The sequence below is a fragment of the Diadema antillarum genome, unplaced genomic scaffold, assembly GCF_040938485.1.
Source record: "Diadema antillarum isolate AM-2024a unplaced genomic scaffold, OU_Dant_1.0 seq00000624_RagTag, whole genome shotgun sequence".
Classification (NCBI taxonomy): Eukaryota; Metazoa; Echinodermata; class Echinoidea; order Diadematoida; family Diadematidae; genus Diadema; species Diadema antillarum.
This window is the reverse complement of record NW_027271546.1, coordinates 86,711-104,465: the sequence shown is the minus strand read 5'-3', so window position 1 is coordinate 104,465 and position 17,755 is coordinate 86,711. Positions and strand designations below refer to the sequence as shown.

The 17,755-nt window shown below is 38.9% G+C and overlaps 1 protein-coding gene across 1 annotated transcript; it reads left to right on the top strand.

The window, feature by feature from the left end:
- The first annotated feature begins 6,481 nt into the window (after positions 1 to 6,481).
- LOC139736131 (uncharacterized) lies at positions 6,482 to 11,111 on the top strand. Its single transcript, XM_071646863.1, has one exon. The coding sequence runs from the start codon at positions 6,962 to 6,964 to the stop codon at positions 7,712 to 7,714; it is 753 nt and encodes a 250-aa protein (XP_071502964.1). The 5' UTR covers positions 6,482 to 6,961; the 3' UTR covers positions 7,715 to 11,111.
- Positions 11,112 to 17,755: the final 6,644 nt, after the last annotated feature.

Sequence of the window (17,755 nt, the reverse complement as noted above, 5' to 3'; positions counted from 1 at the left end):
TAGGTTGTTGTAATGACTCGACAATACAGTGTTTATAGCACAACCATAGTACAAACTCTGTAGAGAAACACGAGTCATGAAGAAATATGGGTTAACAAATTTTCAAGATCTCTGTCCAAGGAACAAAACAAAAGATAACAGTACAGCATAACATGGCGATGCGAAGCAGAAAGCTATTAAAGCAACATGACCTGATGATGGAGCTAGTAGTGTGATCACCCTGGCTGGCTGAGTGGCTGAAGACGTAATTCACCTCGGAGGAGCTGCAACCTCTGCTGGATTCGTCAGCCAATGAAAACTTCCGAATATTTTTTTCGTCAGCGCATGCGTGTGACGAGAATTTTCAGTGCGTAGTGTTATCCAATGCAGCAAGAATAGGTCATATCATCATTCTCGAAATAGATTCTGCGGACTGCTCCGCATCGCACAGAGACATAACATCAGTACCTCGCCGGACTGTGTCCATACGCGAGACTGGTGGCGAAGAGAGGACAGCGCTGCGTGATGCCTGAATATCTTGCAGGATTGCGTCCCAGTCAATGAATATCTATAGACTACGCATGCATGATTTCCCGTCTACATCTGGATGAATGGACTTCATAGAGGTTTTATTCTTTGAACGGATTTCACTCTGATCTTCATAAAAAGGATTTATTTTTAGTTGATCTTTTGTTAACTCTCGTTTCTCTGTGCGCGTTGAGTTATCTCTGTAAAATATGAGCTATACTCAGTTGTAACATACCAACACGATCTCGGTATCAGCGTGCGAAAGTTTTGCATTTATTGTCTGTACAAGTAAATTATTGTCGTCACCACGTCCACACATGGTACTTCCTGATTTCAACTAGACACAACCGGATTACTCTGAATATTCGCACCTTGATTAACTTGTCACGCAGGTAAGCCCTCTTTCGTTGATTTAAAATACATTCTTCTTGTATTCCCTTTTACTGACTTTTTTTTTTCGTGATCAGGTAATTGGTTGCACCATGGTCCATGGTTGCACAATAATCATCCTGTACTCTTCCACCGTTGAAGTGATCACTGGCTATCATTTGCAATTATTCGACTGAATGTGCTAAGAATGACACACCGAGGATCTACGGACCAGGATTCCAAGATCCAGACCCGCCCCCCCCCCCCCCCTTCCCACCGCCATGACCACTACCTACCGGCTACCACCACCAGTACCACCACCACCACCACCACCACCATATACCTGTTGTAATAAGGCCCACTTCCACATGACTGGGAATCAAGAGGTAAAAGAGGGACTAAGTCGTGGAATTTGTGGAAAATTTATTGTTATCATTTCACAAGGCTGTTCATCTGATAGGCTTTTTTTTTTTGTAATCTGAGAGGCATTTTGGTCGTAAGATATCACTTGTACTCTCCATCGATTATCGCCGAGGAATTGGTCAACCCGTTCTTTTATGAGAAAACTGCCAATCTGAGATATGAGTTGTAAACGAATACCAAATTCAACGTCTTTGATAAAAATTGTCACGCTGTCCTTTATGTCGAGATGTGAATGTTTGAGGAACCATGGAAGAACATATCTTAGTGTGTGTGTGTGTGTAATGTTGCCAATCAGACTTCTCTACCATATGCGTACGGGTGCGTTTGGTTAAAAAAAGAAAGGCATAGTTAAAGAAAGAAAAGTGGTTGAAAAATAACTCTTTCACAATATTTCCTTTGTTTACCCCTTTCTGAGCCAGGGACTTTAGACAGTGTGTACATTGCTATGGGGTTTTCTGTGTCAATCAACACTCAAAGCACACGTAGGGTTAAACATCCTAGCGTAATTTTATTGGTTTCTTCATCTTTTTGATGAGAGATGTCCCGGCTGCATGGAAAAGGGACTTCCCAAACCACATCGTTTCTCAGAGTCAGAACTCTACTCTCTCTCCAAATCAGTGCAGTCAGTACAGTCAGTCACAAGGTTTCGTTTTACGGGTACCCTTTTGTAATATTTTCAGGTTGGAATTTGAGATGCAATCATTGACGGAAAGGTTTGTAAGAATAGTTCGCACAACTGTTCTCAAATGTTGCTTTCAATAACAAACTACACGAAGTGCTATATCAGGATTAGCTAATTTCTTTGGGGAGCACAAAGAGGTAGATAAGGATGAATGCTCACAGAAAGCGAAGTTGTGTTTACGTGAAAAGTCGGGCACTACAAACGCAAAAATGTTCATCTTGACAATCAAAACACTCAGAAGAAATGAGAGACATCACCTAAACATTTACTTTTATACACAGGAAATTTATACAGGAAATATCCTTCTTCAAGACAAAATAAATAAATGAATGAATGAAAAAGGTCCGACCCAGTAAAAGTGTGTAGATTGACAACGAGAGTTTCTCTATTCACGTCATTCATGGATAGGAATCTGTAAGATGGTCTGTAGTCTAGTCAAGTTAGTTTGACATTGCCACAAATGTAACTGATTCCTCAAGGAGCAGAGATCGTCATGAGATATATAGAGAAAAGAAATGGAGATTGACACTGGTGCCAGGTAACAGTAACCTTATGCAATGACGTCATAGAGAAGGGAACAAACATCTGAGACATTCATCATATTGTACTCTGATGATCGGCAACGATTGTGAGCTCAGAACAGAGATCAGAATGTCGGTAAGAATTATCTGCGAAAGACACAGCGCGTGAAGGGCCTCAGACAGGGACTGGTCATAATCCCGTCGTCTTAACTGAGCTACAAACATAGAAACTATCGTTGTACTCACTCGCCCCTGGCTGAGGTACCGATTCTTTCCAGGTCATAACTACATTGTATGTATCGTTTTGGTCATTGATATGAATGCCGCTGCTTAATAAGCAGGTGTTGCTGATGTACTCTCCCTGCAACAAAACCTACTCCACAATGATCTTCAAGGTGTAGACAGCCACCCGGCCGCTGATTCAAAGGGCGGCTGCCTATTGACTCTCGCGGCGGTCTATGAGTCAGCTTTGTGCTATTTTGAGGAGAGAAAATACAAAACAGGACTGCGGCCGCTGTTGTGATGTTCTCCGTCAAGCTGATGTTATATACAATGTATGCAATTGCAATTGTGTACCATTTTTGTCTACAATGAGAAAACCTTTCACTCCTTAGTCCCTTGAACCGCGCTTTATATTTCCCCTCAAGCGTTCGGAGTTTGATAAAGAGTCTGATGCTGTGAGTCTCATCGACCTCGATGGATGAAAGATGTGAGAAGTAAGATGATGTCTCAGTGACTGACACTCCACCGATGGCTCATTTCCCTCCTGATCGTCGCACCATCTCTCTGCCGAGATGGCCCCTCGAATTCCCACACGTCTGACAACGCTGTCCCACATGACCTGACTCAGGGTTCCCTCACACACACACACACACACACACACACACACCAGGTTGTCCCCGGATGACGGTTGTTACAAAATATTGTCTCCCGGGTGACGTGAATCTTCAGCTAATCAATATGACGATATTTCTTTCCAACGGCCATGAACTTTATCAAATTATGTATCGCATAATAATGTGTCTTATTTAGTGTGGATACAAACCCTTGCTGTCTATAATGATATTTCCGATTCAAAAACTGAAAGCATATTCATAGGTAACACGGCTGTATTGGCGTCGTATTATAAAATATTCAATTACGGCGAGTGATTCCCATCTAACAACTGTGCTGTGAATTACACAGGATAGTAATGTGTAGCATTATTGTGATATAGCCAGTGCCTGAAAGGCAAAGTTACATCGCAGTGGAGCCCAACATTTTACATGCTATTCCGATTGTAGTTTGGTCTTTTCCGGAGCCAAACAGATGGTGTATCCGAGTGTATAATGGGGGAAGAGTGCGTTGGCAATTGAAAGCCAGACAGTAATGATTATCGCACACTCTATCAACAACACAGGGCAAAACGCCATCCTTTTGTGAATATGCTGCAAGAGATTATACCTTTATAACAACAATCATACATTGGAATGTGCGGTGCAAGAGTTAATCGAGCAATTCGAGTCAAGCGAGGCACCCACGATAGCTTCCCACAAACTCTATCACTTTCACAACGTGCCTTTGCTACAGCTTATACTCAGTCACATTTAAACGCAAATAAGTGCAAACGGTTGGGGGATATTTCTCACGAGCATTTCAGGTATTAAGTAGAGATTTATGAGGATGATTAATTCCTGTGAAAAGTAAACAGTCTGAAATTAAATGATAGCAAATCTGATCCGATTCAAAAGAGATCGCTCGTCCTCATATAAAATCTCTTCGAAACCCTTGCTTGGTATTTACAGGAGTAATGATAAAAGCGAAACTGAACAAAAATGTTTCTTGGCCACTTGGAAAGTCCATCTCTTAGGCATTCATTCTTGCAAAAACACTGAGTATTTAAACTTATCGTTCTACATGGTGTTTGTTCAGAGGTTATGTTACAAAAGAAAAACAATTGACTTCACAAACGTGGCGTTTTATTTCAGTGTGCAGATTCTTTTCTTGCACAGATGTTCTCCAGAAAGCTGCTTCTGGGATGACACTCCTTGATGTACCGGCCAACACTACACAAATACAATTCTTACAATCGAGAGAAATGGCACAGTGTGGAGAACCAAGGTAGCCCGAAATTCTCTCCAGGATCCGCGAAGATTTCAATTTAAAGAGAACCTTTAAAGAGCCCTGACTTAAATCGAGGCTCAAAAAGACATGATGCGTGTTAGTCATACCGACGTACTCGTGCACTTGAGTCTCCTTCCCAGCATGTTTGAAGTGCTCAAGAAGATGAGTGGTTAATGTGGTTACTTTCTCCAACCCGGATATCATGTTACTTATCTCACTTGTTAGAAGGGTGCAGGGTAATGAGCTATAATTACATAACGAAATTTAAAGTGGTAGTCCGTCATGTCTGTTTCGAGAAGACTGATTACTGTTTCATGATCGATAGTTTCCTAAATAGGGCTTCAGTGTTGTGTATAATTTATGACAAGGAAATATAATGAATTCAGTGAGTAATATATTTTATTGAAATTAAGTGCAAAATAATCCGTTGATCGTCATGAGACATTTACTCAGATAGACAATTACGCTACATGTTCTGCCTATAGTATCGTGTCTGTATTTTTTCTTTAAGTCTGGTCACCATTCTTTTAGTATATAACTATTTAAAGGCGCTAATTGATCTATACCATCGCCCATAATGCAAATATTATGATTTTTGTGTAGTTTTCGTGTTTTTTTTCTATCGGAAAGGGGGGAATTAATTAGACAAAGAAGTGAAATACTTTATCATGCACCTGCGTCTTTAGTGGCAGTGGTTACTGACACTCATGTACGCCGATTACTGGTACACTGTTGCACTTGGCTGGCGTACTTGTGCAGCAGGTGGCGGGTTTTCAGCGGCAACCACCACATCACCGCAGTGGAGCAATGATCTCCGAGATAGTATTCTAGTCATTCTTTTCGCAGCGTGAATACTGACATGGTACACCTAGAAGCAATAGATAAAACTAAGAAAGGTACTAAGCTCGCCTAGTACCTACTTAGTTGACTGGGTGTACTGACGTGGTATTATAGGACTCTTGACTTTGTAACAGAGGTCCCCGACCTCGAGATGCTTATTATATGTCCTTTGACAGGATTTGTTTCAATCAGAGATGTCAATATGATATTGATTTCCTTTATTATTATCGTTACTACTAATATCCTGCAGATTCTACGCATGAAGTGCTTGATAATGATATTTTTTTTTGGTGTATTTTTTTCCTCTTTTTCACCAAGTCATCTACCAGCATTTTCTATTTTCCTTTCTGTCGTCAAATTACTTTTTACTGTCTTACGTGACAAAAACGATGACTCTTACACACTGTAAGGATTCAAATAATTGATCCAGGGAGTGTCTATGTATGCATGACCATTTTCTGACGAAAGCTCCTCCTTTGTACCAATCGTACCATATCACAATATCATAATATGTGAAATGCTATTCAGTCTTTTTACAATAGCGGTATTTTGTGGCACAAAGAACCCCATAATTTTCTGCTCCGATTCTTACACACTTAAAATGATGTTTGTTCTTTTCCAGTATTCTAAACATTCTGTTTTGATTTCATATTCCCTTTGTTTGCACTTCACAGAATATCCCGGCGTGCTAGGGTCTTGATGACGTCACGGTGACTGTCTGGCCAAGTACAAACGCGGGAGAGGAGGATGCAAGGTCGAATGACGACGATTAATGAATATCGCTCTGAAATCGCACGTTTCAGGATCTGTGTGTTGAAAGGATCTGTATGTTGAAGTAGCACACACGCAGCTTGTATCCAGTCTGTGAACTAAACCGGTTGGAAGAGGACGTTACACTCGCGATGTGCTCGGGGCAAACGTGTTTTTTAGGCAGTGACATCAACGCGTCTTGGAACTGGGTCCTTATTGTGACTTACTTTCTGATATAGATATTATAATTTAAGATAGAGCAAGACCACTTCGCTACATTAGTGTGACTTACTGTCAATTACTCGAACCAATCCTACTAAATCATCAACTATCGTACATGATAGTGAATCGCAATCACCCTTCGCGATATTCTCCGGGCAGTATCATCACTAGAAGAGCCATCGTGAAACGAGTGAGATCGACAGCGACTGACTGTACACGTACATGACCGTTTTTATTCTGGTGGAAGGGTATTCTCTCCTCGCTTTCTTTGAATTTCTAGCATTGGGGCAATATTGAGAGCAAACTTCCCTGTCGCATTTTACCATCTTACCTCATTGGATCTGGACTGTGTAACCTTTAGATATGTGCAAACATCTCGATATTTATATTTGGAATCCGTACATATAAAATCGTCGAATGCAAACTTTCGCTTTACCCCCGTGGAACCATATGAAGGTACCCCTATTTCTGTAACAGAGTTTTGTCAAAAACTATTGTTGTCGTCGTCGTTTTCAATTCGGGGGAAATATCTCACACAAGCACGATGTCGGTAGACATGGATCAACGCGTCGTCGAAATGTCGCCCCCTTCGGTGACCTCAGATGACATCAGACAAATCGAACTTTTCTTCCAGAGTCTCAAAAGCAAAGTGTACGTGTGCCCAGCCTTATGTAATCTCTATTTCTCTTCCTTGGAAGACCAGGCTAACCTTAGCGGCTGGGAATTACAGACAACGGGATTCCCGACCCTGATTTTCGACACGGGTGCGCTTAGACGTGATCCAAGGCTGCAGTTATGTATCGCCGAAAAAGGTACGGGTTTTGTTAAGTGGAAGGAAGAGCTTGTGAAAATGAATGCGTACAAAGCTCCTGGTAAAAAATTCCACACTATGTCTCTTACAACCGACACGAAGAGGATCGCTGGACTGAGTTTTGACGATGAGTCCGCAGCCCTCGAACTTTTCCGCACTGTACAAACCTGGTTACAGGAAAAATGCCAAATTGACATTGAATCCACAGACGATCCGAAAAAGAAAAAGAAGAAGCAGAAATCGATGAAAGTCATTCTTCCTAGAAAGGAAACAATATCGCTTCCGTGTCAGTTTGAACACATTACGAGGATTGATCATAAGACTGTTAACCGCAAGCTTAGTACATCGAGTATGCCACCGATGGACTCTTCGGAGCAAGTTTATGACCAACATGCGCGAATTGTGACGTACGGACAGACAAAGCAGACCTCTTTTGGCTATGCAGAGAGCACATCCACTGAAGATTCAGGTCTGGATGAGATCTAGCACAAGAAATACCAACTAAACTCGACATAGAATTGTCAAAGAGCGATTATCATCCTGGATCTAGAGGAGGACGCTGTCCCGTTGATATGAACCTAAATCAAAGCCTTGCTTTGTATTGCATGTGATGTGTGTAAGGCAAAATGTAAAGCTAGCGAAATTTTCGAATTGAAAAGAAGAAATTGTCTGTTGAACCGTATGTTATGTACATGTTATTTCTTCATGAATTGATTGTTGTCACGTGATGCCATACTAAGTTCAAAGGTCAGGCACATTCACCCATTCTGCCAAAGGCATTTGAAATTCCAACATGTGCAAATGGAGTCAGGACATTAATAATTTTGACAGGCAAAATAGCGGACATATCCTGTATATCTGCTTTTGTTGACGTCTTTCCACAACATTGATTGATCAATCATGATTTAATATGAAAAACAGTGACCGTCATTGACAGAATTGTAACATCTCTGTTCATATGATTTCCTGAACACACGAGTTCTCGATTATTTGGACAATGTTCTTGAATTAACCTGCTCAAAAAACTGTGATCTTAATCAATTCAAAACTAGACATGTAATCAACAATCAGGAGAAAGTGAAATAAAAATCAAATTATTCATTTTTAAAGTCCCTTTTGAGAGAACGACACTGCAGCACATTTTATGACTTAAATATTTCGAAAATACTTTGTATAAATGTTTTGTGGTTAATTCTTAAAGCCAGAGTGGTTAAAGAATGCTTTTCGGGGGTGGGGTATACTACGATCTCTATTTCTCTTCACTTTGTCACATTCTGACAAAGGACTCTGCTATTTTTGAATGGGACTGCAATGACTTTAGCAATATGACCTAATGTGCCAAATATTTCATCCTTTTGCATGGTGCCTTATCCGCTATAAAAGTCCTATTCTTGTGTTCAACATTGTTGATACTGAGGAGTGCCATTAATTTTTTTTTAGAGACTAAAGTGTTCAAACATTTCCCCGAAGAAAACACTATACATGTAATTGTATTTTCAGTGAAATCAGTTTGCTCAATATCTCTTTTTAGTCAACATTTGACCCAGTGAAAATAAAGATAGAGCAAAGTCTCTTTTCTTTTCTTTTCTGTTTTTAAGAAGAAGCAAAAACTAGTCACCCAAGCGTCGCTATTATATTCATCTCTGATTTTCCTGGGAATTGCTCAAGGCACCCAGTGAATTGTTCGTGGTTTGGAAGTTTAATGCTAAGTATTTTGAGATGAAGAAATCCTGGCAGACTAAAGGCAAGCTACACCATCAGGAACTATAGATGTATATTAAGCACAATGTTTCGAATAATTATTGATCACGCATTTTTGTATGTAGAGATATTTGTCGCTGTTTCAATACACGTTTGATTGCTAATGGGCAGAATCATAGTGGAGTTCGTCTGTGCAATTTGTAATACCAGGTGAAGTAATTTTGCCGATTATTTAGACGACATGTTTATTGTATTAAACCAATGCGCATCGAACATGGTATTGTGTTCGCTTTCATTCACCAGTAGTATCCTTGTTCATCATACATCCGTACCCGAGTATGAAGACAGGCAGTAGTCTTAATTGGCAAACTTATGAGCTGTAATACTGTTTCTACACTAATTTAATAAGCCTCTAGTCGTCTTGCACGTAAGGCTTGTCAGGTAATTAAGACTTGTGAAACACGACGAGGAGTACGGAGATTGGTCGGCTGGGAGGGATCGATAAGAGGATGACATCCTAAATCACACTTGATCATGTTAAGATAATGATTTTGCTAATTGCTAGTGAAAGTCGGCCTCGCATGCTCTTTGCAATGATGTTTTATTTGGGTTAAGCCAATGTATCAAGCTGCGTTTACAGAGGCACTTTTTATAGAAGGCACGGAGCGTTTGACGCTGTGTCCCTCAATGCTGGTATCTCATGTTTATCTGTTGGTTATAATTGCAATCCAAATGCTTTTGATCCAGTAGTACATATATTATGTGTAGCGATCTGTTCTGCACGCCTTGTTTTACCCAGGTGCGTCATATAATACCATTATGTCTGGAGTATCAGGAACTGCATGTGACATGATGTAATAATACCCTCCATACTATCAAACTATGTCCTCCTTTACTTCAGGGTTTCGACCGCTGGCGGTGAGCAGTACAGAACAGAAGGGTCCATGTTGCTGGTTACTATAGTCTAGACATTGTTGGTGATTGTACAGTGGTTTTAGGATATTAGCAAAGTGATTAAACATACAAAGTACGCCTCCTTTGTTCAACTTCACACAAGTTTAATAATCCATGCCGATTGATTCCGTTATTCGAATAGGGCTGGTAAACTTTCTTGGTCAAATGTTTTGAATGGATACCGATCTGAATTCTTTATTTATTTTTCAGCGCAGTCGTGTTTAGAATAAAATCCAGTTCGTCTTTTGTCACTACGTCTTCCTCTTGGACATGAATACATTAAAACACAAGACACGTACTTTTCTCTGACAAATTACCAGACCTGAACTCTATAATCCTCAAGGAATTTACCTTACAAAATATACCAAAAATGTTTGTCAGAGATACTGTTAGAATGTGGTGCATGAATTCCGTCTTTGCACGAGATGACTCATCCATTTTTAGGAAGCAAATATTTCAGGATTTGCACGATTTCAGATTTGACCCAGATTACTAACCCAGTGAACTTGGCCATTGACCGCTGCACGGGCCGCTCGGGATAGCCCACGGGACTCCGGGGAGCTGACCCCGGACGTGAGGAGGATCTGCCCTTCCCTATAAGTGCCATAGTCTCCTTCTTTTTTCTTTTTTTATTTACGTTTTATTGAAGAATTATACAGAATCACACAATTTACAACAATTAACATGATTGAAATAACACAATCACAGAACAATGTAGAGTAATTGTAAAAAAAAAAAAAAAAAAAAGTCTCCTTCTTGTCGCAGTAGTTCTAAAGAATGATTTTTTTTCCCTGACATACTAGAGTAGACACCGGTTTGTCCAAGGAATATTTGCAGCGTTACTGGATGTTCATTAAGAGAGCGGAAAATTTAAGTTTTACAATGACGATATTTCAATGAATGTATTGCAAGCGCAGTCTTTTGCAACATGATGTTATGCTCGTGTCACTCTAATGAATCTTTAGTTTAACAGGTAGATGGTCATACATCTATCGGTCATCAGCTGTCATGAGAATCGTAGTCCTGGTTTACCAGGAAAGTCCATCTTGACGTTGAAGTCTCGTTTTAATGTTAAAGTATAAAAGAGGAAATTATGTTATATACTGGTATACTCGTATGTATCCCGAGGGCATTTCTTCCTCTAAAATTGATTGGTTATTGATCATTCAGGTGAAGTCTACAATCTTGTCCTAACCTCACAAACGTCTTCGATTAGCCCGTCAGTAATAATGATGTCTTCTTTTTTGTAAATATATGAATAAAATCTTATTGTTCTCAGTTTAATTTCATTGCCTAAGAGTTTTTCCTGTCATTCCGAGTGTCAATAGTGTGGTACTATATTTTCGTCAGAACATCGTGACCATAATTATTACACATGTACTTGTATCTCCTTTAAACCATGCCTGTAACCAACCATTACAATTCCATGTAGAAAAAAGCAGAAAGAAGAAGGAGAAGAAGAAGAAGAGAGAGAAAGAAAAGAAGGTGGGGTGATAAGGAGGAAGAGAGAACAAACTTGAAGCTTCCAGGCCTACCTACCCTCAGAAAACGTTAAAAAAGAGTGACGAAACGCTTTGTTTTGTCAAGAACATCACTTACACTCACATACACAATCACATACTCACGCTCATTGTCACACTCACACTCACTCTCGCAGTCACCCTCACACTCACACTCACACTCACACTCACACTCGCACACACACTCGCACACACACACACACACACACACACACACACTGCCAAGGAAACATTTACGGCAACCACAAACTTGAACTCCAATGTCAAATCATGCTCTCGAGCGTGCATCGCATAACCGAGCTGTACAAACCTCCATGGAGTGACAACATGTAGTGAATGATTTTATCTTTCTTGTCATTTACGTTGCTCCTTTCCAATAAGCCAAAGCTCGCTTGATCATGTGTGAAAGCTACAATGTTAGATCATGATTATCGAAAGAAATAATCACGTAAAATATTCAAGACCGAATTCCTAATACTTGTAATGAACCCATTCATTAAAGAGGAAAATGAGATACGACGTTTTAACTACTTATGACTCTAGAAGATGATTGGGTAAGAAAGACTGCATGAGGTTTTTACAACGTGATGCTCGAAGTGACTGGACGGAAACTTTCAACTTTTCACTCTGAATATGCTGACTATAGAGCATTAGAAATAACTTATAAAAAGTCATGTGCAAAGCAACACCTATATACTCTCCATTATCTTTTTAGATGAAAGTATGCCTACATTAATTTGTTTCTCTGTCTATTTAGATAAATAGATAGATAGATAGATAGATAGATAGATAGATAGATAGATTGATGATTGATTGATTGATTGATTGATTGATTGATTGATTGATTGATTGATTGATTGATTGATTGATTGATTGATTGATACAGATGCACCAGGACTCGACACCAACTTTTTTCCTGGTTGCCCGTTAGGGCCACTAAAATCTTTAAATCTGAAATCTTAGTGGCCCGACATAAAACAAACATAACAATCCACTTTAAATCTTAGTCTCCAGATCAGACCAACAAAAGACAGCCGTTTTTGAAATTTGGTGTCGTAACATCAGTTTTTATAGTGGCCCCGGGCCACCGGGCTACCACTATTAATGTCGAGCCCTGTATGATATAGGGCCTATATCACAGTTGTTCATTGTATTCTTTGCTGTCTTGATGTTTGTAATGTTTAGCCGTATTATCATACTTGGAGTTTTAAACTCCCGTCGATCCTGATTCCATGACGACCACTCCCTTCAGGCCGTATAATACTCTCGGTGTGTTTCTCATCTTCCCGATCTGGATGACTTGCACGTTACCTGTCACCGGGCTGAGATTTGTAAAACACCCTTTCCTGTGCGTCACCCACCAATTCGATTCCTCTTCTCCTCCAGAGGAAAGGAAAATGACAGCGATACAACGAGCTGCTCGTCGGGATATCCTGCTGTATTCCCGTCGAGGACAGATGACATTACCATCCCACAGTCAAAGAATAGGAAGCATCATTTCAAGCCACAACTTCCTTCCTTTTCTTCCTACTGGCTTGGGAGTTTCCTTCTATGACGTCATGTTATGGAATTGCTGTTCATAATTCAGGGGAAACGAAATCAATAATAATCTCAATAAAGAAAAAAAAAACTTGGAATACAAAAGATGCCATGTATAAGACTTGAATCGGCAACCATATTGGTGAAAGTGATATCTCTATCACGCCTGCGATGTGGCAGGCAGTATCACAGTATCCTGTAGATGATCAGAGTAATGTGTCATTGTGACGTTAATGGTGGGTCAACTATAGAGGATGGAGAGCGAAACTATCCGTACACATTGTACTAAATTAGTAAGATATAGCATAGGACCTTACGTGTGTTTCTTTGTGATAGCGTCTTTTCTCAAGGAAAACGTGTTTAGAGGTTAAAAGAATTATAGAGGATGGTAAAACCAGTGTGGTCAGGTTTCGTATCATTATCCTGTTCTGTTCTGTTAGCCGATAAAGGAAGCGGTTTGGATTTCGTTCTTACACGATTCACAAACGGATTGAAAGCATGATAGAAATTACTCCACCCAATCCAACTGCCTGCAACATGCACGTTATGTTCCTTTCCCTTCTTTCCTTCCGGCTAATTTATCTCTTGCTCTTCATCCGGTAATCCGGTAAGTCAGGAATAGGGCGGCCCAACAACAATCAATAAGGTCGTGCACACCTTAGTGGCCTATATTTCATCTTATTTCATTTCATTTTACTTCATTTACGACAGACAAAAATACAGTTTACATTAAGACATTTATATACACATAATGGTACAATGACATTTGCTCCTAAATGACAATATTGTTCCCATGAAGTATATCCAAATCTAATGCTCACTTTGAACTAAACCTAAAACCCCGTTACAACCCTAACCCTAACCCTAAGTCCTTGGAGAAAATAAGACCGGAGCAATTGTCGCAGGAGCAAATGTGTCACCACATAACTACATCAATTAGTGAATTACTATAGAATAATTGTCCTATATATAAAGTAAATACAATATGTTGTACTCACAGATGTGTGAATACTGCTTTTCGATTCAACTTATTATAAAAGAGGCGGTGGCTTGCAAAGATTTTTTGATGCTCAACAATTTCACTCAGTCTTTCTTTCCCTTCACATTCTGTCTTCTACCATTTTCATGCAAGTTACTTTTTTTTAGATGTCATTTCTTTTTTTGTTATACAAGGTTGATGGTGAGTATAGTATTTGATCTACTTTTCTTGGAGATAAATTTCCTTTTAATCTGATTAAGGCTAATGGATTGTAATATTTAGTGTAGTGCATATAATGCTTATAAAACGAATGTATTTTTCAAAGCAATTTATCAAGCATAAAAATGACATCAAGAGTACGTGGAAGGTGATAAATGAAGCGCTGAACACTAAAAAGAACATCGAACCACCTAGGCATATTATTAATAATGATAAGTACATTGAAGATGAAGCTGATGTGGCAGAAGTATTCAATGAATACTTTGTAAGCATAGGACCTAATCTTGCCAGCAGTATTCCGCATTCAAATACTGATTTTTATTACTTTCTAAAAGACCAGAATCAGCAGTCTCTTTTTTTTGAACCTGTCATTGAAGAAGAAATCAAAGATATCGTGCAAAACTTGAACACTAAGAAAAGCTCTGGATGTGATGGAATCACCAATTTTCTCCTTAAAAACATCATTAATGAAATAGTTATACCATTAACACACATTTTTAATCTATCGTTATCTACTGGCATAGTTCCACAAAAAATGAAAATAGCTAAAGTAGTACCAATTTTTAAAAAAGGACAAAAAGAATCTGTGACAAATTATCGCCCTATATCTTTGTTAACTTCATTTTCAAAACTTCTTGAAAGGTTGGTATATACGCGCACACACAAATTTCTCGAAAAGTGTGAAGTTTTCTGTAACTCCCAGTTTGGTTTTAGGAAAAACCACAGTACGACCCATGCCTTACTCACTTTTATCCATAAAGTTGCTCATGCTATAGATGATGTCTCCCACACTATTGGAGTTTTTCTTGATTTTTCGAAGGCCTTCGACACAATTGAAAACGATATTTTGATTTACAAGCTACGACATTATGGTATACGTGGGAAGGCTTTGGACTGGTTTCGAGATTATTTATCAAACAGAAAACAATTTGTGAGTATAAATGGCCGTGATTCTCAGTTAAAGTTAATTTCATGTGGTGTTCCACAGGGCTCCTTACTAGGCCCACTATTGTTCATTTTGTATATTAACGATCTTCCTAGTTCCTCGCCAATTCTTTCCTTTATATGTTTTGCTGACGACTCCAATCTGTTTTTTACACACAGAGATCCTTATACTCTTGTTAACACAGTGAATAAAGAACTTAAATCTGTGCAATCTTGGATATACGCCAACAAATTGTCACTTAATATTGATAAAACTCATTGTATGCTTTTTAGCAATAGTCTTAAAACCCTTCCTTTTCATATTAAGTTTAATGAAACTGAATTAAATCAAGTCAGTAGTATAAAATTTTTAGGGCTTTTTATTGATAGTGATTTATCTTGGAAATCCCACGTTAGTTATTTAAGTAATATTCTTTCTAAAAATACGGGTGTTCTTAATAAACTTAAGAGTGTTTTTCCAAGTCAAATTCTGCTTAATCTTTATTCTACTTTGATTACTCCGTACCTTAATTATGGTATTCTTGTGTGGGGGAATGCAACTAGAAATCTTCTTGATATACTGTTCCGTATTCAAAAACGTGCCATCAGAAATATCAACCATGTCGGATATTTGTCCCACACGAATGATTTATTTTTGAAAAATAAAATACTGAAAATATCAGATCTGTTCAGTTACAACGTCGGCATATTTATGTACAAATTTTCTGCCAACGAGTTACCGGGTGTTTTTACTAGCATGTTCAGAAAAAACTATTTGATTCATAATTATCCTACCCGCCAAAGTGACGCATTTCACCTTCCACGTACTCGAACAATTTTCGCTAAAAAAACGATAATGTATACGGGCCCTAGATACTGGAATGACCTCTCCCCCGAAATAACAAGCTGCTCGTCCTTATATTCCTTTAAACGTAAATTAAAAGAGTTTTTATTGAGTGCATATTTTGCAGACACTGAACAGTCGTAATGTCTTATGTAATACTGTGGTATGTTATTGTCCAATCAAACATTTTGTCAACACGTTGCAGATTCCATTTAGGGTCTTGCCATCGGGCTCTCTGAATTCATCATTAGCAATTCCACATTCTACTTCGTTTCCCTCTCTTCCTCTTTCCCTCTACCCCTCTCTAACCTTTTATGCAGAGCTTGACGGCAGGCACCAAATGGCTTAATAGTTGTACATGTTACTTTTTGTGTCTTACTGATCATATCCTGGTGAAAGTTTTAATGCAACAATAGTTCATAGTATATATACCAAAGTAGGCTGTATAATAATGATGGCTCGGTCACAGTAAGTTCATATTAATGTATAGTTTGTTTGTTTTTCTTCTTCTTCTTCTTCTTCTTCTTTTTTATTACATAAAATTTGGCAACCTTACATCATCATTCTGGTCTTATCTTCTATCCGTTCTCCGTTTCTTTTTCACAAACACTGATTACTCGGGGCTTACAGCCAAACAAGCTAGCTTTCATGTAGGTCCCGTCATACTTCTCTTTGATCAACCCCATTTCGATTTCGATTTTGACCAGTTATCATTACATGTAATTACTGTGTTATCACCATGTATATTGTTTGTTTTCTGCACATTGTTCACAAGGTAAGAGAACTTGTCTGGTTTCTGTTGTAATGTTCATAAATGAGAAGTATGAAAATAAATGAATTGAATTGAATTGAATTGAATTGAATATTATTGTTTGAAGTGTTAGAATGAAACCATGCAGTACAACAAAATACCAAGCGCTGTATAGAATGGCGAGACTTTAATTTCAGTATTGTTTTGAATATGGGGCCTGGTAGTTAATTATACTGAGCCATGTTTCCTATCGTGTGAACTCTGTTCATCCAGTCATGTAATCCTATACGGGAGAAAAACACTTCACCACACCTTGCCGGTTACTTTTCCGGATGATGTTTCATTTCATTTCATGTTTCGCTTCCAGTCAACCCTTAGAGGGTAGTGGAAAGAGAAAACAATGTGTCGATCACGTCGGATCAGTTTGCAGGGAAAGAAAATACGAGAGAGCTCGATGATATCGTCAACAGCACAAAGGAGGGAATGGAGTCTTCGTCATGTCATGCCAGCCTGACAGCCAGTATTATAATAAGCTGTATAGGGAAAACCCACACGTCACATGAAATATGTACGGAGGATAGGAACTCGAAGCCCATGAGGGACAAACCTTATGAAAATAAGCGAAATGAACACGATAATCGCCGATGATTAGCTAACAAAACAAATGTGATCAGTGTGTGTGTGGATTGCGTAAATTAAGGCATAAATGCATGCTTTCTAGCTTTCGTATCACATCTTTGTCTTGACACATTCGTTGTAAGTGCTGAATGTGAATGGCTTCTATCGAGTCATTAAATCTATACTTGGGGCTACGTGCCATATGGGACATATTAAGGGTATATGACTAGTATGTGATTGCATGCATTGTACATATTGTATGTATAGGAGTAGTGTATATTACAGGAAAATGTGCTTTTCCTTTGCATGAAGTGTGTCTTTTTAGGTAGTTCCGTAAGTATATTATGCACTTGTATCATCTTTAGCACATTGGTTGTATTCTTGGATGCTGCATGGTGTGAACTCTGTTTCCTCTTTAATATCACGATAATGTCATGATCCTACAAAGTGATTGTCTTGACATGAACGTATGTACCCT